This window comes from Castor canadensis, chromosome 18, assembly GCF_047511655.1.
Source record: "Castor canadensis chromosome 18, mCasCan1.hap1v2, whole genome shotgun sequence".
Taxonomy (NCBI): Eukaryota; Metazoa; Chordata; class Mammalia; order Rodentia; family Castoridae; genus Castor; species Castor canadensis.
In genome coordinates this window covers 47,335,159-47,360,277 of record NC_133403.1, presented here as the reverse complement: position 1 = coordinate 47,360,277, position 25,119 = coordinate 47,335,159, and the positions used below count along the sequence as shown (strand labels likewise).

General features: G+C 40.2%; 2 protein-coding genes, 1 long non-coding RNA gene and 1 pseudogene across 9 annotated transcripts in view; 2 read left to right on the top strand and 2 right to left on the bottom strand.

The window, feature by feature from the left end:
* Positions 1-1,224, bottom strand: part of Znf10 (zinc finger protein 10) — a 28,766-nt gene extending 27,542 nt beyond the window's left edge. For all 4 annotated transcript variants that reach the window (XM_074060969.1, XM_074060972.1, XM_074060970.1 and 1 more), the window contains exon 1: positions 1,059-1,224. The gene's annotated coding sequence lies outside the window, so the exon portion shown is untranslated. The remainder of the gene's footprint in view (positions 1-1,058) is intronic.
* Positions 1,225-1,286: 62 nt separating this feature from the next.
* On the top strand, positions 1,287-4,009 carry LOC141418852 (uncharacterized). Its single transcript, XR_012443514.1, has 2 exons — positions 1,287-1,407; positions 1,476-4,009. It is a non-coding gene; the product is annotated as an uncharacterized lncRNA (long non-coding RNA).
* A 9,045-nt stretch (positions 4,010-13,054) lies between these two features.
* Positions 13,055-25,119, bottom strand: part of LOC109674196 (uncharacterized) — a 60,519-nt gene continuing 48,454 nt past the window's right edge. Inside the window, exons 1-4 of one of the 4 annotated variants that reach the window (XM_074060976.1) lie at positions 22,730-24,851; positions 21,195-21,321; positions 20,851-20,949; positions 13,055-14,183 (exon numbers count right to left, since the gene is read on the bottom strand). In XM_074060976.1, coding sequence (XP_073917077.1) covers positions 13,123-14,183; positions 20,851-20,949; positions 21,195-21,321; positions 22,730-22,816 — 1,374 coding nt within the window. In that variant the 5' untranslated portion in view covers positions 22,817-24,851 and the 3' untranslated portion in view covers positions 13,055-13,122. Of the gene's footprint in view, positions 14,184-19,594; positions 19,665-20,850; positions 20,950-21,194; positions 22,583-22,729 lie in introns of those variants that run through there. The other 3 variants (XM_074060977.1, XM_074060978.1, XM_074060979.1) reach the window with 3 other exon arrangements.
* On the top strand, positions 16,527-17,532 carry LOC109674195 (calponin-3 pseudogene; annotated as a pseudogene).

The window sequence follows — 25,119 nt, the reverse complement described above, 5'->3', positions numbered from 1 at the left end:
CCTAAAAAAAGAACTAAAGCAAAAAGGCTTGGGGGTGTAGTTCAGGTGAGAGAGCACCTGCCTATCAAGGAGGAAGCCCTGAGTTCAAACCCTAGTACCCCCAAAACAAGAGGGTTTTGTAGGGAGGTGTCTATGGAGATCTAAATTTGACAGGTTAACAGCAATCAACCTCTTTAACTTAGGACTTGTTATTCTAGGTGACATCCTGTCTTCCTTTTCCTTTTCTTTTTCTTTTTTTTTTAAACAGCCCCCTTCTGCTATTAATGTACAGCTAAAGGTGAAATTCTTCACAGGCTCTATACACTTTGGGTGGGATCTACATATACAATTTATGTTAACCTTAAAAGTCACACTAAATGTTAGATGACATGTGTAATTGTAATTCATTTAACAAATCTAGTGTCAAGAGAGAAATAAAACATATGCAAATTAAACATATGAGCTGTCCCCACACACACAGACCTCAGTTAATCTATTTGAGTTTAAAAAAAAAAAAAAAAAGAAAAGAAAAAGAAAGCAAGCTGAAGCAGCAACAGCTAGGGACTAGAGACACTGAGTTCTTTTTTTAAAGACCACATATAAATCTGATTGCTCATAACTGAAAATACTGATGAAAAAGCCAATTTTATGAGAACTGCGTAAATATTTCAATAAGCAACAAAACATTTTAAAACAGATTTTAAAATGTTAGATTAGAGCAAAGCATAGAAACGTATCCTTCCTGTTTTCGCTAAGCTTACTGAAATAAAACAAGCCTATTTCACAAGTGAATGCGGAATAGCACTGAACTGACTGGTTCGATTTCTGCAGGAACCAGTCTCGTCCGCTAACAAAGAGCACTACCATCCCACACCCACCCAGGCCAGCGTGAAGCGAGAGCGACGGCTTTCCTCCTCGGGACGAGGGCCACCCGCGCGCGTCGCCGTCCCTGACCCAAGGCCCCGCCGCCGCCGCCGCCGCTTTCTCCCGAAGGAACCCGGTCCCCCGGGACGCTAGCGGTGGCGGGCCCGACCCTCGCGTCCACCCGGGCACACGCAAGAGGGTGCACCCGCGTGTACCTGCAGCGAGCCCACAGGGTGGGGCGGCCGGCACGACGACGGCAGTACGATAGGACCGGGGACACAGGCCGTGGCGGAGCGGGAACAAGCCCACTACCACGCCGGCGGAGGTGCGGGCAGCCAGACACTATCCAGCCTGCGGCACCGCGCCCGCCGACACTCCCGTCAGCCTGACGTCACGCACGCACGCACACAACGCGTCCCTGCCCTGGTTGAAGTACGCATGCGCCCCGCCCTGCCGTTCAGTACTAGCGCCCCCCGCCCGGGAGACGCCGGCTGCGACCGCCGTGCACCGTGGGAAGTGTAGTCCGAACCTGTAGTCGGCCCTTGCCTCCTCGCGCTGCGACAGGTGAGCGCGCTCGTGCACGAGCCAGTCGCTCGTGGGTGCGCACTACCCTACCATATTCTGTCTTGCAGGGGACCCGGAAGCGGTCGCAGAGCGGGGCCGCGCGGGCCGTGAAGACACGCTGCCTGAGAAGGCTGCAGCCCACGACCTCCTTCCCGCCGACCCTGGGTCTGTCCGCGGGGGCGGCCTTCCCGTCCTTGCTCTCCTGGTTGACTGCCAGCACGGGATACGTAGAATTTATTTCCAGTCCCTACTCAGCTTGCTCACGTTTTGCTCTGCTTTTTCCATCAGTGTTGAGAGTTAAGATGGCACTTCAAATGTTCTTTGCACTAGCCTTGCACAGCTACACGAACAAGACGTCATACGCCTGAAGAGTGATGGGGACAGCCTAGCCTTCTTCCTGTTCTGTAACACGGCTTTTCCCTTCAAAGTGTGGAGAAACTTTGGACTCGAAATCCTTAGCCCACATTTAACTTCTGAGCCATTTTAAAGCGGCAGCTGACTAAATTAGGTTTTCTTCCAGAGTCATTCTTTGGACACCTATTTCTCTAAACATGGGTAATCTAAAATTTTTGAGGGCAAAAATTGTCCATACTATTTTAGCGCACTGTCATTTTATGGTGATTCTTAAAACCATTGCTTAACATTTTAAAACTGCTGTTGAAATTGTAGGGTTTTTTTTCTTTTTTGAACCTAAATATTTATCTGGGCCTTATTTTTGTGTTGATTACTCCTGCAAGATACATATCAAATATGCATACTTACTTTCTAATACTATTTGATACTTTTCAAATATGCAGATTTGGGTAATTTTGTGATTTGTGTTTTGGTTTTTAAGTCTATATTTTGGCTATTACAGTAGTTTTTCTGTTGAATTAAAAAAAATCTATTGAGGGGCACCGATGGCTCACACCTGTAATCTTAGCTACTCAGGAGGCAGAGATCAGGAGGATCGCGGTTTGAAGCCAGCCCGGGGAAATAGTTCCCGAGACCCAATCTCAACAAAAACCAACGTAAAACCCTGGTGGAGCAGCTCAAGTGGTAGAGCATCTGCCTAGCAAGTGTGAAGCTCTAATTAAAAACCTCAGAACTGCAAGTAAAAAAAAAAAACCCTTTTCTTTTTGACTTACATAATCCATTTATTTTCTATGTACTCTCCAATAAACGTTCCTGTACACTTTAAAGTCAAATGTTTTTTAAAGGTTCTAAATAAAAAATAGGAAAACCCTCCTCGGATCTCTTCCATGGAAACTACTTTCAAGTATGTAATCAGTTATCTTTGGAATTCCCTCAATATTTTTTAATCACTAATTTGAGACTTTACTTTTAAACGTTTTATTATGTTGAGATTTTTGGCTGCCTTTCTTCTTGACTCATCCTGAAATCAATGTAATTTTTACAGATACTGTAATTCTTTCAAAAATCTTGATTGGATAACGTTCATGTTTTCAAACCTTGGTTGAATATGTTCAGTTTTTCATTGGGATGACTATGTAGTCTTTACTAGTAGCTAAGCCATAATCAGTTACTTTGAGGGCTTGTTTGGAGGTTCTAGCAGGGTAGCAGCTACTTGTAAACACTTGACCTACTAATGATCCTCCTTTATTGGGCCAATTGAGCAACTTTGGAAAGGATGCCTACAGAGCAGTGAGGTGAGAGAGGAAGGAAACAAGACCCCACCAGCAGCCAGATGGGCGAATGAACCTTGGCAATCAATAGGGTGACAAGTGTTGCAGTCAGGTCACCCTCACATCCGTCAGTTACTTATCTTGTACAAATTTTACTTGTTTTTTTTAACTCTCCCTTACCCCTTTTTACTTGTTTTTTAACAGAGGATGTTACTACATAGCCCAGGGTGGCCTTCAACTCTGAATCCTACTGCCTCAATCCCACAGCTGAGATTACAGGCTCTCAACCACTAATTGCCTTTTTTTTCTTCATTTGCTTAGTTTTGCTTAAGCCCATGTAAAGTGCCTTTCAATTCTATTTTCCTTAAGGTCTGGGGATACAGTTCAGTGGTAAAGCACTTTCTTAGCATAGGTGAGTCTAAATTCAATCCCCAATATGGTGGAAAAAAATATCGTGTGATTTGTTATAATCCTTAAAGTACCTGAGTGTGTTTTCCTTTGTATTCACCTATGTATTAGTTGTTTGTTACTTGTGTGAATGTCATTGTACAAATTACTCAGAGAAGTACAATATGTAATGTTGTTAATTAGAGTCTCCTAAAGCTTGAGCATAATCCACACTCCTTTGTCACTTGATTCCATTCAGGCTTTAGATGTATAAATTATCGCAGGAAAACATGAACTGGGGGGAGGGAGATTAAACTGGAGACAATCAAATGAATATTTGTTTCAAGACACATATGCACCTTTAAGACCTCATTAAAATTACTTAGTAGGATGTCACCCAGTTACAATATAGAACATTATGGGGTTAGGGTTAGACACCAAGTTATAGAACAAATAAATTTACCTAAAACAGATGTGTTTAGAATAAATAACTTTACCTAAGACAATGATACTTAGCAAGAAAATTATTTTTCCATTCTAAAATATTAATTAGAAAAGTACGAAATTAAACATGAAATTTACTTAAGCAACCTGAGTCTTTGGTTCTTTTTTAACTTTACCTTTTCTGTTTTTTAAAATACTGCAAGCTAATTTCACCCAGGGTTGAGAAGAAAAGGCAGTGGAGATAATCAGGATTGCAGTTTAAAAGGGTGTCAATGATGTCTACATTGCTTGTAAATACAAATCCTAGTAAATTATTTTAAACTGGTTAAACATTGCTGAGAGGTGGGGGGGAGGTCCACAATTTTTTATATCTTACTCCAAATGCAGCCCTGTTTCTGCCGGTGTCTTTGACTACAGGGAAAATGCCTGGTGAAACATACTCCTTTCCTGATTTGGATTAGAAAAACAGGAATAGAAACATCCTAACCTGAAGGTTGATGTCACTTTCAGACTCACAAGATGGCAGTCACTGACTTGTTCAAGTGGGTTCTTTACCTGTTTCTGCATGAGAAATCTGAGGAGGAAAGAACAGTCGCTGGGTTTTTGGAACCTGTGACCTTCAAGGATGTGGCTGTGGAGTTCACTCAGGAGGACAGGGTGATGCTACTCTGCTCAGAGAAGTAATGTTAGAAAACTACAGAAATCTCACCACAGTGAAATATCAGTTATGTAACCCTCTGTGAACTCCCCATTGGCTCTAAAAAGAAGAATTATTAAAAAGGGACTTCCCCAACCTATCTGTCCAGACTCGAAGATTCAACTTGAAACCAGAGTCAACTCTTACACAGAATATTTTTGAGGAGAAACCATCCAGTGGTGTGAAAATAAGATTCATAATGGATGACTGGTACTCCACATTAAGAGAACACTGGGAATGCCATCAGATCAGAATACAGCACGAGATCCCAGAGAAGCCTTTATGCCAAGTGACTTATACCCACAAGGAAACTATCTCAGGAGAGATTTTATGACTCTTCTAAATTAGAGGAAAATTCTAACCTTACAACAAAACTTATTTTTTCACGGGGAGTGTCTAAACATTGCTATGAATGTTTCTTGGGTATTGAATGTTTAAAACATAATTCAATCCTAAAAAATTACGAGAAAAACTCTGTGTAAAAGTCATGAATATGATCAAGTTTCATGGCATCTTGAGAGAATTCTAACAGCACAAAAAAGAATACACTTGCTTGGTACTGGTGGCTCATACTTGTAATCCTAGCTGCTCAGGAGGCAGAGATCAGGAGGATCACAGTTCGAAGCCAGCCTGGGCAAACAGTTTGCAAGACCCTGTCTTGAAAATACCCATCACAAAAAAGGGTTGGTGGAGTGGCTCAAGGAGTAGGCCCTGAGTTCAAGCCCCAGTACCACAAAAAAAAAAAAAGAGTACACATGCTGCAAACATAGTACATAATGCAAACATAGTGATATGCTTCCTACGTATAACAATTTTCTTGTGGTGGAAAATTACTGTGGATGTACAGAAAATAAGAAAACCTTCTATCGTCATTCACCCCATAAGGAAAAAGAGCAAACTCATCCCTGGTGAGAAACAATATGACTGTAAGCAATGTGGGAAGACTTTCAAAAGGATTTCTAATCTTATTTTACACAAGAAAAGTCACATGGGTGAGAAAGAGTATGTATGTAAAGGATGTAAGAAAATGTTCAATGATTCCTCAACCTTAAGGAGACATGTAAGAACTCACACAGGAGAGAAACCCTCTGAATGCAATCAATGTGGAAAAGTTTTCAGTCAAAAACATCTCTTAAGGCTCATGTGAGAACTCACACTGGAGAGAAACCTTATGACTGCAATCAGTATGGAAAACCCTTTGGCACAAGCTCTTACCTTATTGTGCACAAGAAAACACATTGGAGAGAAACTCTATGAATGCATAGAGTGACATGGAAAAGCCTTCAACACAAATTCCCAGCTGAAGATTCACACGAGAATACACACTGGAGAGAATTTTTTTGAATGCAGTAATTGTGGAAAGTGTTCGGTGGTCTCTCATCCCTTAGAATGCATGTCAGAACTCACACTGGAGAGAAGCCCTATGAATGTATTCAATGTGAAAAGCTTTTAGTCAAAGCTCTTCACTTACTGTACACAAGAGAATTCATACTGGGAGATAAAACCTGTGTTAATGAAATTGGAATTGTCTTTCATTGCCTCATGGTGGACTCCAGCTCATTACTTCAGTCATGGTTCTCTAAAATTAGCATTTAAGACTGTAAATGGGGTTGGAGGCATGGCTCAAGCAATAGAACACCTGCCGGGCTTCTGCCAAGCAAGCTCCAAGCCCTGAGTTCAAACTCCAGTACTGCCAAAAATTTTTTAAACGGTCTTGAAAACATTCCTTTAGCTTTATAAATCACTTATTCTATGTTAACTTTTTTTGGTTGAGTTCTAAATATTGTCTAGTTGTAACTTTGACATGTGAGGTATGAGCACTTTTAAAAAATTATAGTCAATTTTTAAATTTTTTTCTGAAAGCATTTTTATTAGCATACATTAACTTACAGGGGGGTTAATTTAATTTCTTTCTGAGAATCCTTTTTTTGTTTTGATGGAAATGGAATTTGAACTTAGGCCTTCACATTTGCAAAGCAGGCACTCTAATAGGTATAAAGACTTTCAGCTCCTTTTTATTACTGGGTTCTAAGTTTATTGCATTGCATTCCATAGGGGCTGGAGGTGTGGCTCAAACAGTAGAGCACCTTCCTAGCAATCGCAAAGCCCTAAGTTCAAACCCCAGTACTACCAAAAAAAAAATGAATAAAGTTACAGCTCATTGCATTCATGGTATCTGGTAATACTTTATTGGCAGTTTCTTTTTCTTTTTTGGAGGGGTGGGCAGTGGTACTGGGGTTTCCTTGTACTTGCTAGGCAAGTACTGTAGCACTTGGGTCATGCCTCCAGCCCTTTTTGCTTTAGGTTACTTTTCAGATAGAGTCTCACTTTTTGCCCTGTCTGACCTTGGACTGCAATGCTCCTACCTATGCCTACCATGTAGCTAGGATTACAGGCATGTACTACATGTGGCCTGTTTTTTGACATGGGGATCTCACTAATGTTTCTCCCATGCTGATCTGGAACTGCAATCCTGCCAATCTCCACCTCTTGAGTAGATGGAATTACAGGTGTGAGCCATCACACCTGGCCCTTTATTGGTGTTTTCTGAAGTTTTTTCTGGTCCAATGAGGCAGATATAACTACTAACCTAACACTACACATCCCTCCTTACCAATGTATTATTTTTTAGCTAAGAATACCAACATTTACTTACTTGAGTTTTTCTCAACCTCCTTGTAGCCAAGGGTAACCATATCCCTCAGTCTTAAACAACCAAAAATAAACTAGTATCAGTGGGAACACATCTTGTTCTTCTTGCCCTTTGTACTTTGCCTTTCTGCTTTCTCCATTTTTCTCCTTTTGAATTTACCATTCTTGGAGCTGAAAAAGCATCTTGTCACCATGGGAATCCTGGTTTGTCAGTGACACCTATAAATACTTGTGCCAGCCCTCCAGTGCTGACATCTTTTTGTGTAAGAAAACTAGCCTTATGATTTTTTAAAGCAGTATGTGAGTAGCCAGTAACAGTTAAATGTGTCATGTTGGATTATGCATGTGAAAAGAAAATCTAGAAAAGGAAGAATGGAAAAGGGATGTGGGCAGAGTTTTTGTGCTTAGTCTGGAGATGCAGATAGAGCTGAGGTCACTGGAAGCACTTCATCAAAGAAGCAGAAGTAATCACAACACTCAAGCACCAGCAATTCCCAGGCAGAGAAGAAATTACCAGTTTTCACTGCTAAGTGAAGCTTGAGATTTTGTTTCTTTGTCTGGCATACACTAACCAGATCAGTTCTAATTCATTAAGAAACAAAATACGGGAGGAGCATATAATAGAAGAAAGAGGCAGAGCTGCAGTTTCTGTCATGTTAACTTTATAGGATGAGAGACATCAGAAAAACAGAATATGCAGTGCTAGACCTGAGGAGGCCTCTATAGACTAGAGATAAACGTTTTAGTGACATCAGTGGATAGATTGTGATAGGCTTTGTGAAGGTGACTGATTGCATAGAGGAAATGAAGACAGAATGTCCACCACTGACCATGAAGACCCCACATTCAAAAGTAAAGAGCCATGGTGGTGCAGGCCTGTAATCCCAACCCTTGGCAGGTTGAGGCAGGACTGCCAGGCTGAGGCAGGAGAATTGCCAGCTCAAGGCCTCATGCTTGCTAGGCAGGCGATCTATTGTTTGAGCCCTGGCCCCAGCCCAGGGCTACTTTCTGAGTTAAATACTGTTAGTTGCTAACATAAAACACATTTCCTCTTCCTCCTCCTCCTCTTACTAATAGAACCCTGGTTGGCTTACAGTAGCACTATGACCAGTTTCAAAACTCCTTACCTCAGTCTCCTGTAGCCATTTCCCCTGCTCACGGCTGAAAGAATATACAGGCACATTATTGTAGGTTTCCTGCTAAGATTGTCAGCTAAGAGTAAGGGATGGCATACTACCTAAGCCTTTTGTAAGGAATATCCTCCCCAGGTATCAATAGGGCCCTTCAGTGGAAACAATCAAGTAAAGAGTAAGTGAATGGGATACAGAGTTCAATTGAATTGAAGATATCCAGGAAAAGAAGTGGTATTATTAGATGGTAGAAGAAAAGTTTTTTGTTCTCTTTGTTTGATTTTTTGGCAGTACTGAGCTTTGAATTTGGGGGCTTCATGCTCGCTAGGCAGACACTCTACCATTTGGGCCATGCCTCCAAACCTTTTGCTATAGTTATTTTAGAAATAAGGTCTCAATTTTTGCCTAGGCTGGCCTGGAGAGCAATCCTGCTATTTATACTTCCTGTCATCCCAGCTACATTCCAGCATGCCCAGCTTTTTCTGTTGAGATGAGGTCTTGCAGACCTTTTTTGTTGGAGTTGGCCTAGAACTGTGATCCTCCCTGTCTCAGTCTCCTGTGTACCTTGGGGTGAAAGACATGCACCAGTGCACCCAGAAATAAGAAAATGTTTATATTAGGCTGGTGAGGTGGTTATTGCCTGTAATCCTAGGTACTCAGGAGGTGGAGGCAGGAGGATTGCGAGTTCGAGCCCAGGCAAAGGCAGCAACCAAGTCTAAACACAAAATTCATTTGTTTCATATACAACATAAACACATAGCCTGAAGGTAACTCAATGCAGTATTTTTTATTGAATCTGTGTCTTATGGTGACTATCACATGAGACCAGGTGTGGAATTTTCCATTTGTGGCATCACGTTGACAGTACAAAAGTTTGAGGTTTCAGATTTTCAAATTAAGATGCTCAACCTGCATATATAGTTTGATACTATCTCTAGTTTCAGGCATGGGGGAAGGGGACACATGAGAGAGGATGGTCTTGGAACACATCCCCTAAGGAACAATCTTCCTGGGGAAAGTTAAGTTAATATGTATCCAAAGCTGGAATATTCATAACCTTTAACCTAGAATATTTCCCTCAGCTTTTGTAAAACAATTCTTTATAAAAGCATGTATAATATTCATTTCGGTTTCATAATGTAGTGAAAAATTGGTAACTCCCAAATTCTTAGTAATAGGCAACTGTGCAGGTTAGCACTTACCACTCAACAATTTTGTTTAAGTTCAGTATGGAAATCTAGATTGGCTGAGTTTTTTCACTGTGTACACACATGCACAACTGTCACCAAGTTCCTCAAAGAACAGAAGACCTGCTCCCCTCAGTTGAAAAGCTTTAGTACTATGAACTGGCTTCTCTCTGGGAAGCCAGGGATGTGAACTCTATTAAGGTAATCTCAGTTTGTTTCTGCCCAGCAGATGTAGAATTTCCCCATCTACAGAGATGAAATAGCACTTTGGTGGATTATCTACTTACTTTATCTCTAAGAGACCATGATTAGCCAGACCTCTGTGGTTAAAACTGATTACCACTCCATCCCTTGTGTTCTTGTGCTAAAAGTGTCCAACCTCCACCATGCCAAGATCTCATCATCACTACCGAAGATGAGGCCCTACATTCATTATAGAATCTCCCATATCATTGACAATCTTGAGGGCAAGTACAAGACTTCTTTGTGGATGGTGGTACATCCATCACCAGTGTGTTGCTTAATTCTTTAAAGCAGTATCTTATGAACTTTCACAGGCTAGAGGTTGGCTGAGCACATATTAGATCCATTCTGATATTCCTTTCTTTCTCTAAAATAAATGTTATCAGTACTGGCTGCATTCAACCAAAAGCTAGAGGGCAAAGGAGCCCATTGGTATAATTAGAAAGTGGCAAACATTTTTTGTCATGGGCCAGATAAAATATTTTGGTCTTCATGGCAATATATCAATATGGCAATATACTCAACTCTGCTCTTATAGCAAGTAAACAACCATAAACAATTCCTGACCCACAGGCTATAGTGTGATGACCTCTGATACACACTAGTTCCCTTTATCTGCATTTGCTTTCCATGACTTCAGTTACATGATGAGGTCAACTACAGTCTGAAAATATTAAATGGAAAATTATAAACAGTCTGTTAAGTTTTAAACTGCACTGTTCTAATTACATTGACATCTTCCACAGCCCATTCCATCCTGCCCAGGACATGAATCATCCCCATTTGTCCACCATATCCATTCTGTATATGCTGCCTATTAGTCACATTTGTTTTTATCAAATATCACAGTATACCAGTGCTTGTAGTATTTGCAGTTTTAAGCATCCACTAGGAATCTTGAAATGTATTCTCTGTGGATACGGGAGTCTAGTGTAGCTCCTACAGGCCAGATCATACTGAGTGGAGAGCAGGGTGGGGTCTGAGTCTAGATCAGAAAATGGAGAATATTTGGTATACCCTTAAAAATACCAATTTAGATAGTTTTCCTGGTTATTACTAATATTTTTGACAGCTCAGGGTAATCTGATTTTCCTCATGATAAACTACCATTACCTTAGAAAACCAAATCAGCCAGGCACTGGTGGATCACACCTATACTTGTAGCTACTTGGGAGGCAATGATCAGGAGGACTGTGGTTCAGGAAAAATAGTTGTGGAGACACTATCTCAAAAAAAAAAACCACAAAATGATGGCTGGTGGAGTGGCTCAAGCAGTAAGAGTGCCTGCCTAGCAAGTGTGAGGCCCTGAGTTCAAACCCCACTACTGCCAAAAAAAAAAAAAAAACCCAAATCAGATGGTGGATACTAATATCTATTAAAGCATGCTGCTCATCAATGTTTGAGCCAGACTGAGGTAGGCTACAATTAGGGAAAGTTCAGGACTCTTAGCAAATATATGACTTAATATTGAATTTCAGGTTGAACACTCCTCTCTTTCTCTGATCCTTGTTTTCAATTGCAAATATATGTAGGTTATTCACACTCTAGCACAGGGACAACTAAAACCACCTTCACCTGGCCCAGGGACCTCCCATGCCACTCCCCACTCATCGATTATTGGCTGGGAATCATCAGGTTCTTCACTTCACATAGGTTAGCATAAGTTTTAAAAGTACCTGCAAAGGAGAAAGACACTCTCTCTGCTTCAGCTTCCACCTAACTTTCCCACCATGACCCCTTTTATAACTCTCTTCCCTAACTTTTAATAAACTCCATTTTCACACATGTGTACTGCCATGGATTTTTCTACATGGGACACAAAAGAGTTTGGAAATCTTCTGAGACTACATAATTGCCATTAAGAAAACTACACACTGTTTTAAGATTTATCAACCTCTTCTAAACACCATTTATGGAAGGCTTTGGAAAGCTTCAGACTATGTATACAAAGTGACATATCAAATGCAGGTTTGAGAAAATATAACACTTCCAATAATGCATTTAGAACTCTAGTACATGTAAATAAAACTCTTTGGGACTAAAACGCTTCTAAATTCCACCTTCAACAAAATGACTGATGAAATACTATCACATAATGCCTTCTACAGATATGCCCTCAATGCAGCCAGTATATTAATGCTCAAAATTATCCCTAAATCTCTAATTCTTTCCATAAAAGTGCTTAGCTTTCCAATAAAACCAAACTTACTCTGATATTGTGAGCTGTATGCTAGCTAGGCAGCTGATAATGGCCAGGTGGTTTTAAATATGTGCTTACAAAAAAACTATTATCGCTGAAAACAGAAAAAAAGAAGAAACTGCTTTGGCATTTTCCTGTGATGTGCCTTACATTTATTTCAGATTCGGAAAGTGTATAGTCAGATTTAAGGATTAACTTGATTTAGCAAAACCTTAAATCCATACTCTCTGTCTCAAAGTTAAAACCGTAAGCTAACTAAAGATAATTGTTTGTAGACTACTTCTACAAAGCACAGTAATCTTCATTGTTGATGTCAATATTGTGGTAGATACATTTTCAGAATCACATATGCTGTGGAAGACATCAGCAAGTACAAGATTAGTATATGTCAATATGTTTACTCGTAACTTTTTCTGAATTCACTTTTTCAAAAATCTCATCAGGTCCCGAGATAAGTCACTTTCCCACAGGCTCTGTCCAGGATGACTGCACAGAAGTCTTGTAGCTCATTACAGTGATAAGTTTTTCCTCCAGTCTGGTTTTCTCATGTTGGTTTCAAGTACTGCATAGTCACCTTCTTTACCTTACAGTTGCTTGTTCTCCCTCAAGACAATTTAAATTTCTAATAAATATTGCATGGTAAATAAAAGGCATTCCCAAATCACTATGTTTGTGTCACTTTATTTACATGTGAATTTTCTGATGTCCAAAGAGCATACCCTTTTCTGTAAAGCTCTTCTTAACCATGCATTTTGTCCTGGCTGAGCTGACAGATGTACAAAGAGGGTTGATCTCTATCTAACTAAAAGCTTCCTCACATCTACTGGAAATATACTCTTCCTTGGGAGAAATTTATCATCGTAGAGAAAGGAATCCTACCAAATGAAGAATCTTCTCAATAATGATTTATCTTCTGATGTTGCAAAAATAATGAGCAGCTATTAATGGCTTTCCTACATATTCCTGGGGGTTTTCTCCAGGATGTTGAAAAAAGTATGGCCCTCATTTCTTCACATTCAACACATTCCTATAAGGCTTCTTCTTCTTTCCAAGAGCTCTCTGAAGTGAAAGCAAGGCATTACTTTTGCTTTTTTGTTTTTATTTTTGTACTAACCAGTACATTCTTAGCTTTTTTTTTTTACAATGTGATTCACTGGTGTTCAGCAAAGAATGAGTGGTAATTAAATGAATTTTCATATTCATAGGGGCTCTCTAGAGTGTGTATTCTCTGGTGTTTAGCAAGGTTTGAGCTCCATCTGAAACATCTGTTACATACCTTACATACATAGGGTTTCTCTCCAGTATGAGTTTTCGTATGCTGAATAAGGGATGCATGCCAAGTAAAAACTTTACCACATTCATCACATTCATAGAGCTTTTCTCCAGCATGAATTTTCTGGTGCTTAATGAGGAATGAGTGACAACGGAAAGCTTTCCTACACTCAACACATTCATAGGGAGTTTTGGTTGAATGGATGCTCTGATGTCGAGTGAGGTGTGAAGAACGGCGAAACGCCTTTCCACATTCACTGCATTCATAAGGTTTCTCTCCAGTATGTGTAATCTGATGGCGAATGAGCTCTGAGCCACTGCTAAAAGATTTCCCACATTTTGTACAAATATATTGTTTTTTTCCTAGGTGAATTCTCTGATGTCGAGTGAGGTTTGAGGCACGGCTAAAGGCCTTTCCACACATAGTACATTCATAAGGTTTCTCCCCTGTGTGTGTTCTCTGGTGTTCAATAAGGAATGAAAGGTAACTGAATGTTTTATTACAATCCTTACACTCATGGGGTTTCTTTCCAGTATGAATCATCTGATGTTTCACAAGGTTTGAGATCTGGCTAAAGGTCTTTCCACATTCCTTACATACATATGGTTTCTCTCCAGTATGAGTTCTCTGATGTAACACGAGGGAGAAGCGCCGACTGAAAGTTTTGCCACATTCATGGCATCCAAAAGGCCTCTCTATAGCACTGATACTCATATGTTGATCCAAGACTTCATGATGACAGACTGTCACTTGCCTGATACATCCTTGTTTTCCTTGTAGCATCTCAGTACCATCTTTGCACTTCCACCTTCCATTATAGCTGGAATACATGGGGCCTTGGCTTGGAATTCTTTCTACTATCAAGTACTGGGATGAGTCATCTTCATAAAGGACATTTTTTGAAGAAAACTCTTTGATCTCGATGTTTGACTCTGACACTGAAAGATACCATAAGACAAAGCAATTTTTTTTCCTATATTGAGCAAAAGAAAAGCCACTCATCCTTTTTTTTCTCCTTTCTTTATTTTTTCTTTTTTGAGACACAGTCTTGCTATCTTGCCTGGCTGAGCTTCAACTCAAGATCCTCACGCTTCAGCCTAAAAGTAGTTGGGATTACAGGTACACACCACCACACCCAGCTTATTTCCTCCCTTTTTTTTTTTTAATGACAGAATTAAAGTGGGAAAACAGACTTAGCAATTTCATGACTTTCATAGCTATTTCGTATTTCTATGAAATATGAGCGGTATGACCAGTAATTCAAAAAAGGAAAAATGTGGATGAATAAGAAAAAGGATTACAAATAAATAACAGAAGGAGAGGTAAACATAAAACTACCAGGAACATAAGTAATTATAATGACAGGTTATTAGAGTTTCTCACCTTTATTTAAACTGAATTTGGGACTGGAGGTATGGCTCAAGTGGTAGAGCACCTACTTCACAAGTACAAAACCCTGAGTTCAAACCCCAGTCCCACCAAAAAAAAAAAAAAAGACCTCTTAAACTGAATTTGATGCCAGAATTATCTGTATGTTCTGTATCCATGGCTCCACATAGATAGATTCGATCAAGTACATTTAAAATATTCAGAAAATTGCATCTGTACTCAACATGTCCAGACTTTTTTGTCATTATTCCATAAACAACATATATTTTGACATTATTCACATTGTTCAGAATTATAAGTAATCAAGAGATGATTTAAAGTATGAATATATACATATCTTAACATGAAAATACTATGCTAATTTATGTAAGACTTCAGTGTCTGTAGCCTTTGATATCTGGAGGGGGCCGCAGAATGAATATCCCCTATAGAAAGCAAGGGACTACTATATTAGCAAATTATATCCAATGATGTATAAAAAGTATTATATCCCAGGATCAAGTTTAATTTATCATATGTACTTCAACATCTAAAAATTAATTAACATAATCCATTATATTAATGGGCTAAACAAGTAAATTCATATATCAACAGAAAAAACATGAATAGACTACCATACCCACTCATAACGAAAGCTCTCAGCAAAACAAGATAAAGGGGAACTTCATCAACTTAATTAAAAAAAAAAAGATATATAAGCCAGGTGTTGGTGGCTCACACTGTAATCCTAGCTACTTAGGAGGCTAAGATCAGGAGACTCGAGATTTGAGGCCAGCCCAGGCAAACAGTTCTTAAGACCCCCACCTCCAAAATAACCACAGCAAAATGGAATGGAGGGGTGGGCCCACATAATAGAGAACTTGTTTTGCAAGCCCTTAGTTCAAACCCCAGTCCCATCAAACAAAACTATATCTACAAAACCCTACAGCTAAGCCAGAAGTAGTGGCACACATATATAATCCTACAACTTAGGGGGCAGAGGCAGAAGAATCAAAAGTTGGAGGCCAGTCTGGGCTACACAGCAAGCCCCTCTATTTAAAAACAACAACAAAAACCTACTGGTGAGAAAGATAGAGTTATCCTGCAAGATTAGAAACAAAGCAAGGATGTCCCCATCATCACTGCTTTTTAACACCGTAGTACTAGAAGTCCTAGTAATACAATAAGACGAGAGAAGTGAATGCAATTGTCCCTTGGTACCCACGGGTACTTGGTATTTGGTTCCAAAGTTTAGGGATGCTCAAGTCAATATATATACATATGTATAAATATAAATATCTATAAATATATAAATAAATAAATATATAACAGCATTGTGTATCTATAGTAGGGGAAGTATGTGTGCATGTGTAATAGTGGAGGAAGTTACCTATGGGAACCGAGGACCTATCGGGAACTCTGTTTTCTGCTCAATTTTGCTGTGAATCTGAAAACATTCTACAAAATAAACTTTACTGATTTAAAAAAAAAAAAAAAGCCCTTACAGTGTTTTCAGGAAAACCAATCTAGAAAGGGTTAGGTTATTTTTATTCCTGTAATGAAAATGACACCAGCTTTCTTACAGAGCAAACAGAAAAGAAACTGGAGACAGATGCTGAAGAATAAACTCAAGATCAGGAGGTGGTAACATCCACTGGTCAGGCTCCCAGGCCAATTCCCAAAAGCCCAGGAAACAAAGAAGGGGGAGTTTGTGTGCTGAGGTGCTTCCAGCACACTCTGGAGTGGATGGGAGATTCCTCACACCCAGTCAGAAGAGTCTCAATGGCCCCACTCATACCCCTGCACAAAGGAGCACCAAGTTATCTCTCACTCGGTCACTCCTCAAGACCAGGAGAGGGGAAGCCAAAGTGTAAGAGAATTTTGAACCAATCACAGCATCTTTCTGTCACTGAAACAAACATAACCAACCTCACAACGGCCCTTCCCACAAGCTCTCAGCTGAGGTCAAGGGCAAGACTGCTTCCAAGTACGATCACAAGGCAGAAGATCTTCACAATTACAAGAGGTGACAAGTAGGACACTGGCACCAATTTCCATTGGGGCCTAAAAGATGGCACTACTCTCTGAAAACTCTTAAGCAATCTACAGCTAGGTTCCATGAAGAAGGTCAACAAATCCTTGCTAAACTGGCCTCAAGTGGAAAATATTGACAACTTTATTAAAGCCATTTAGGATTACAGTAGGAAGCCTCATGACATATTTAAAACAAATGATCTTTTTGGGGATGGAAATATGACTCAGGTTCAGAATATATACTGGTATCTCTAGCATGTCTGGCTAAAAACAAAAGGATTTCCATACAACCACTGACATTGGAGTTAAGTACATAGAAAAACAAACAAGACATTCTAATTGAGGAAAATTGAAGACTGGCCAAAGTGAAAATGGTCTGCAAGAGAGAATCAACAAATGCACCAGTCAGGCGGGTGTGTCAGCCTATGGGACTAGAAAGCATCTTTGTGATCTCCAAATGCAAACTAACAAACTTTTTGACAAGATCATGATTAGTTTGCAGACAGACAGGAACAAAGGAGTCACTGATGTACCAAAAGAGAAATCGATAATCAGAAGTTAATATTACAACCAGTAGACTACTCAACCATTTTGTTTACAGTTTGGTACCAACAAAAGTTGCTTCCCAGAAAGGAATGAGTGTACATGGGCTTGGGCCACAAGTGTATGATCCCAAACACCGTGTGGCTCCCACAAAACCTGTCACTCACAATGGAAGCCAAGGCACAGAACAAATGTATTAGAAAATCAATGGTGGCAACTGTCAGGCAGATTACCAAAATAAATGACTATCCCAGAGATTACCAATATAGCAACTGAGACAGAGGAGCTCAGTATATAAGTCCACTGTTTTTACTCAGTGAGAAACAAGCTAGTCTTGAGTAATTTTTTACTATTCTGCTTAATGTATCTTTAAAATATTACCTTAAAACATTACTTTTTCTTTTATCTGCCTCTTCCCTAAATAGTTGCCTTTTACTGATCTAACAGTTAAATCCTACAGCATAGCAAATAATTTGCAAGTGAAGTAAAAATGAATACTGTGAAAGGGGAGTACTCTTATACAGCTAATTCTTTTGTTAAGACCTATGCATTTTTACAATCTTAAACTGGTATTTTCAAACAACAGGAAATGATTTTTTTTTTACAATTTAGTTTATCTGGTCATGCTTATTGCTAAAATGTGGTCTTTTCGAGCTAAAGCTAAGATACAGCATTTTTAGAAATTTACATATCAATGTGTCTACAATTTTAAAATAGAATTATCAGTGCACAACAAAATGAATAAATTCAATAGTAAGCACAAAGAGACCTGACAAAGAAAATTCAAAATTTTAAGAAGCTGTGCAGATAACTTCTAAATGTTTACTCTAGCTCAGCATCAGCATTAGCTGGTAGCTTGGGAGAAATGCAAATTCTTGTGCTGCACTCAAAACACCTAGTGAGAAATTTTCTTTTTGTTTTTTGGTGGTGCTGGGATTTGAATTTAGGGCCTCGTGCTTGCTAGACAGGCGCTCAAAATGGAGATATCTAAATGTCAGGTAAACATGAAAAGTAATCAACCTCATCAGTAATCAGAGAAATGCAAATTTAAAACAAAAGCTACCCAAGCACGTAAATGTCATAAATTATGATCCTTAATAAGAACCCACTTATTGCTTTTGTGGGATTACAGTATAAAAACACTGGAGAAACATTTTGGAATGATCTAATAACATGAAAGAAGTACATCATCCTCTGAACCCAACAATTCCAATCATAAATATATACCATGAGGCCTGTGTCAATATGTACCAGGATATAGATACAACAGCAGTATTGTTTGCAGTATCTCTAAAATTAAGAACAACCCAAGAAGTCCTCAACAGCAGAATAGATGGACTGTGGTACACCTAGTAGCATAATAAAACAAATGACTAGAGAAATATCAAAATGCATTAAATCTTTTTTTAAAAATTATGGATCCTGCTATATAAAGATCACAAACATAAACTATAGTGAATAGATATAAAAATATCTGATAAAACTATAAAAATCCAAGGAAATTACTACAGGTTGAGCATTCCTAATCTACAAATCCAGTCACATGTAAGCACACACAAAGCCATGGGGCACACGGTAATTCTAGCACTAGAGGAGGCTGGGTAGGAGGATCAAGATCTTGAGGCCAGAGTTGGGTTAACAGCAAAACCCTGAAAATAAAATATGATGATACCAAAAGTGTTTGATTTTGGAACATTTCAGATTTTGGGTTTTTGGATTAGGGATGCTCAACTAGTAAAGTCCATGCAAATATTACAAAATCAAAAAAAAAATTGGTCCTAAGCACTTTGGTTATGGGACATTCAATGGGTATTATAAAAGGAAATTACCTTTGTTGAGGGACTGGGATGGGCTCATAGAAAGGTCTCAGGGGCCTCTGTTTACAGTACTTGGTTACATGGGTATTTGTCTTATAATAATTTGTTAAGCTTCACATTTAAATTTATGCCTTATTACTGTACTGTCTATGGAATTTCACAATAAAAATGTTTCAAAAAAAGATAGTAGAACAACACAAAAATTTTTAAGAGTTATATTATAGTAGAATTGGGGACAATTTTCCCCAAATATTCTCCCTTTCTCTCACTTCCCTTGTATGTGCTTTTATTGCTTTTGTTTTCTGGTTTTCTGAGACAGGGTCTTACTATATAGCCCAGGCTGGCCTCGAACTTGCAATCCTCTTGCCTCTGTCTCCAGAGTGCTGGGATTTCATGCCTGCACCACCATGCCAAATAGGTTTGTTTGTTTTCAATTTAGAAGATAACATTTTTTTCATCTTTAAATGAAGTCTCCTTATACTTGTTCCACCAAATCACTTCAGTCCATATCAATACCTTCTTCCTGAATTCTTCTTTACATCCTCCTAAAGTCTCTGTACCCTGTTGTATTCACTACTACCACTCACCTTAGGAACTGTTTTTCACCTCTCTCATCAGCTGCTATAAGCGGCTGCCTCCTAGACATTCCCTTTTTTTCTCACCAGGACCACTCTCTAAAGGCAATCAATGGTATCTTTATTAAATCTTTGCTTCACAACCAAGTACAGAAGTTACAGAACTTTTCATAAGTACATCAGAATCTTCAAGGGTGAGGCATGGCCAAGTTTATTTTTAAGGAGTTTCATCACCAATTCCATTGCTAATCTGGGGAAAGAAGGCTTTCAGAGCAATTCTCATTTAATCTTATAAACACAAGTTTTGTTTCTTAATGCAAGATTACTCCCACCTACATCTCTAACCTAAATTTTTTCCTAAGATACACCTCAACAGCCTGTTGTTGGATACCCTCACTTGGAAATACGATCCTCTACTTATACCAAGCATATCTCAAACTAACTTATCATCTTTTCTCCAAAAATGCCTTTTTAAATTCATTTATTCTTTTATTACTATCTCTATCCAAGTTATCCAGATCAAAAACATCAACTGGAAATTCCTTTTCTCTTATTGTTGCACTGCTAATCTCCTATTTACAAACATATTTAATCTTATAGGGCATAAATTCCTTGGTAGTTACTCATTTTTTATGTCCTTTAGTCTCTGTACTACCTAAGAGAAAGTCTGGACAGGATTAAATTTTCATTAAATATTAAGAGACTATATGAGTGAATAATCATTAATTAGCCAAAGAATAAGTAATTACAAATTACTCTTTCCAAGATTATTAAATAGCACTATAAATGTGTGTGTAAAAATAGATAGATAAAGATAGATATGGATTTTTTTTTGGCAATAGAAACATATGCCAATTTGAAGAAAGGGAGTAGAAACCAAAAAGAAATGAAATTCAGAGATCAGAAAGAGTTAACAATGGGAAGAAGAAAAAAAAAAGACATATTTCTCTGCAAGAAAGTAGGGAAAAAAATGTATAAAATAATAATTGCAAGCCGGTGCCAGTGGCTCACAACTGTAATCCTAGCTACTCAGGAGAGATCACGGTTCAAAGCCCAGGAAAATAGTTCAAGAGACCCTATCTTGAAAAAACTCATTACAAAAAAAAAGGCTGTAGATTGGCTCAAGATATAGGCCCTGACTTCAAACCCCAGTACAAAAAAAAAAAAAATTATATGTGAAGTGGTCCCTTGTGGAGGTACAGGCAAGGCTTCATAATCTCCACATCTTATTTTTGAAATTTTTCACTATCAGCCTCAAACTTACTCACCTGAAAAGAAAGCTCTGTTCATATCTCCTTTCACCAGCCAGGGCTCTTTCCCTTGTTCCAATAAGGAAACCACATCGGGCTTAGAAATGCAAAGACCTGCTTATAAGAAATGAAATAAATCCAAAATCAGTCCTAAATCATAAGAAAAGACGGGCCATTGAAATAAGTATCAAATGGAAGTAGGAAAATTGTCAAAAGATTAAGTAAAGTTACAATCCCCATCTTAAAAACTAATTTTAAGAAATTTATACCTCCCCTGGAAATATTTGCCCAGATAATCAAGATTTCCAACAGTATACTGAAGATCAAACTATAACTTGAAGAAGAGGAGGAGGAATACCTACCCAGGGAGACCAGATGGCCATAGTTCTCCAACATTACACATCTATACAGATCTCTTTGAGCAGGCTGAAGCCATTTCCATTCCTCCTGGGAGAAGTCTATGGCCACATCTCTGAATGTCACCAAACTCTGAAACAACACACAGATATCTGCACAACCACCAACAATGCCCACAAAGTTGCTGATTAAAGAGTGACAAGAGGCTCATTGTAGAGAGTGGACAATAGGTATGTGTAGCGACAATGACCATTTCCAGAATTCTGCGTTAATTATTATGTAACTATGAAAAAAAGCAGAAAAAAATATGGGTGATTTATTCTGAGATGTTTTACAATTTTGTTCATAATGTAGAACAATACATGTGAACAGCATGGATTTCTTGCTCTGGTTCAAAATATTCTTAATATCTTACATTTGTTAATAGTGTATTTAATAAGCAATAATGTATGTTTTCCATAATGCAAGCCAATTTTAACATGACTTGGCCAGCATTCCTTCGTGCTAAGAACTGGCTGTAGTATATATGAGTAGCACCCTCCAAATGGGTCATGCACTCTTCAATTTGTCAAAATTTTCCCAAAGAAATGGATGTGACCCTCTGCAGCAATTTTCAGCAATGTCATGGAATAAGGAAGATAAACAACAAAGTACATCCAAGAGGAAAGGTATTATGTTCAAAGATGGAACCTAAAGTTCTCTCCCTACCTGTTAGGGAAAATAGTAAGATCCTGCTGTGCAACCTGGTTTTGCACCACTTGAATGAGACACACATAAAGCATGAGTGGGAATTTAAAATGTCCTAAGTAGCAGCCCCACATGTAGGGTAGTTATATTTAGTTTTAAAGTTTAAAGAAAAATGATGTAAGTCTATTGACTAATAAAGGAAGCTGTTTCCTAGAGTAAACAGTAAGATCTGCAACAGAGGTGCAGACTGGATTCCCCAGAAAAACTCAGAGAGCCTCTGACTTTGGAGACAAATATGACAAACTGTAGGATAGAGGACAGAATTTGGAATGGTTGACTCTGTTATGCTGACCCCTGAGACATCATTACCACCCAAGCAGTAAGCCCCAATGAAAATAAAATCAGTGTGATGTCTGAAAAGTGATTCCAGGAGGTCTAATATTTTGCTCACTGCTGAATCCCCAAGGCATTTGAGTGGCTGCAGGCGGGGGGTGGAGGGTGGGGGGTGTCTTTGAACAGACTCTGGGCCATAGACCAGAGTTTCTGATTCCGAAGATCCGAGGCGGGGCTCAAGGATATTTGTCTCTAGTGGGTTCTCAGGTGACACCAATCCCGTGCCATGGATCACACTGTGAGAGCCACTGGAACAGCTGCTGAAGGATGCTCAGTAAAAACACGCTGAATACAGCATCTGGAGAGGGTGACACTGGGGAAAGGCAGGCTGACAGCGGCCACTCGACCCTGTCACCCTAAAACACGACCTCCCCCCAGCACAAGCACCCGAAGAGGGCGTCTTGTCCCCGGGTCCAGAAAAACGACTGCACTTCAGGAAGAAAAGGAAACACCCGCTTACCTGAGACATGACTCCAGGAAAGGGCAGAGACCAGGAAGGTGCAGAATGCAGCACTGGCGAGGAAATGGGTCCGCCCGTCCGCCACATTCGGGGCGCCGGCTGAGAGGAAGCGCTCCGCCGGGCGCTGGGGGCCGTTATTGTCCGCGCTGGCCGCGCGCACGCCCGGCGCCTCCTCCTCAGCTGAGCGCTCTCTGCGTGCTTTCGCCCGTTAGCGCAGGGCTCCTGAGCTCGGAAGGAGTCGCCACCCCGGGCTGCCCCGGCGCGGAGGACGCCAAACTGGCCGCCTCCCCGAAAACCAGCCGCGGGCGTTTGAAGCCTAGGACACCAACCGCCACCAGGCCGCAAGTTTCTGACTACACTTCCCAGAGGTGACCGCGGCGTGGGCGTTTCTCCCCGCCACAACTTCCAGCATGCCTCGCAGCCCCGCACGCAACAGACCGACTCAGACAAATACACTTCTCAAAGGTGACCCCGGCGACGGGCAGTTTACAGCATACCCCACGAGCAGCGGATGCAAAGACCAGTCCACTCAGACTGCATTTCCCTGAAGAACGCCATGGCGAAGGGTCACGGGGAGGTTCTCCGTACTGCAGTTCCCGGAATGCCCCGCGCCACACCCGCCACGCGGAGACAAAGACCGCGAGATTCAACTACACTTCCCGACGGCAATCGCGGCTACGCGGTTCTTTCCTACTACAGCTCCCGCCATGCTCGCTGCGCTGAGTCGGAGTTGGGTGGGAGGATAGGGGACAAACTATATGCTGAATGTGAGGATTAGGGAAGAATCAATTCACTAAATGTAGGGACGTTGCTGCACGTGAAAGGAAAACTACTTTTGTAAAAATGCCAGAAGAAAAGTCCATTATACGAAATGGAACAGGAAAACAGAAGGAAGAAATTCAGTGGCGTGAAAAAAGCCATGTCACTGAAAAAGTAAGCAAGCCCTTCTGAAGGAATTCTTGTTCACAAGAATTTTGAGGAATGTGATACAGTCGTTCGCATTTTAGTGCATCGTGTTAGGGATGAATGAAAGGGAAGAAATAGTTGGGCCAGGAATGCTAGTAAATTATAGTTATGTATTCTGGAGACTGCTCTAAACTAGTATTGAGAGGATAAGCGTTGGTTCAACAAACATTGAAGAGCCGGGATGGAGTTTGTTGGTAAAGCACTTGCCTGGCATGAGCAAGGCTCTGGGCTCCCCAGCACCAAAAAAAAAAAAAAAAGAAAGAAAAATCTAAGGACCGGATGATGAATCAGATTTGGTACATGGAAAGTTGAACTTGGCCTCACGCTTGCTAGGCAGGTGCTCTGCCACTTGAGCCACTCCACCAGCCCCATGTTCACTCTTAATGGTGGCTGTCTGGACTTCCATAAGTCATAGTTCGCCAAACCTAGTTCTAAAAGCTTGAAGAGTCCAGTGACGTGGCTCACTGTGGTGCCAGTTACTCAGGAGGCTAAGGCAAGAGGATGGCTTGGGGAGCCCAGGGGCTCAAGGCCAGTCTGAGCAACATAAACATAGTGAGACGCTGCCTCAAAAAATACAAAAAGGGCAACAAAAGATTGGAGGAAACTGGGCTGGCACAATGGCTCAAGTGGTAGATTACCTGTGAAGGAAGTGCTAAGCCCAGAGTTCAAACCCCCAGTACCATCAAAAAAAAAAAAAGAAGAAGAAGAAGAAGAAGAAAACTATCAGGAAGCATGGTATTCATTTTATACTTAGTGTAGTTATGATTGTAAAGGAAATCGTGGGAAATTCAATGGCCACACAATGGACTCAGGCACTGGAGGATATAAAGAAATCTCAGTTTGTTAGATCTCCTCCCTCTGGGCACAGGAAGAGGAGGAGTCAGTCACTGCAGCCACTCACCAAAAGGTAAGGTATCTGCTGAGCGAACCTCACGGTGTGCAGCCAGCCTTCCTAGTCCCACACCCAAATTCTGGCCTGAACTTTGGAGAACGTGGTGCTTAGTACCGGAGTCTACATTTCTCTGGAGACCTGCTCACTTCTCTGGGTTATTCATGTATACAGGAGGTATACATGTGAATAAAACATCTCTCTTGACTTTTATTACAGGAAGTTCCAGCTAAGAACTATGGAAATCGAAAATTACTTTTCCTCCCCTACATTAGCCTCTTATTCAGTCTCTTTCTTCTCCCCCTCCTCTCCCTCTCCTCTCCCTCTTTCCCCCTCCTCCTTCTCCCATCTCCCTTCTCTCTGTCTCACACACACATGCCTTGGGTTACAAAAGTTATAGTTATACTGCTCCATCAAGGATTATTGGAATCCAAATGGATGTATGGCTTCTTCTAAGTGGAATTCACCAATGTGAAAAAAAAAAAAGCAGTTCTAAGAAGACACAGAATTAGATGACTTTTCAACCTAGTATTTT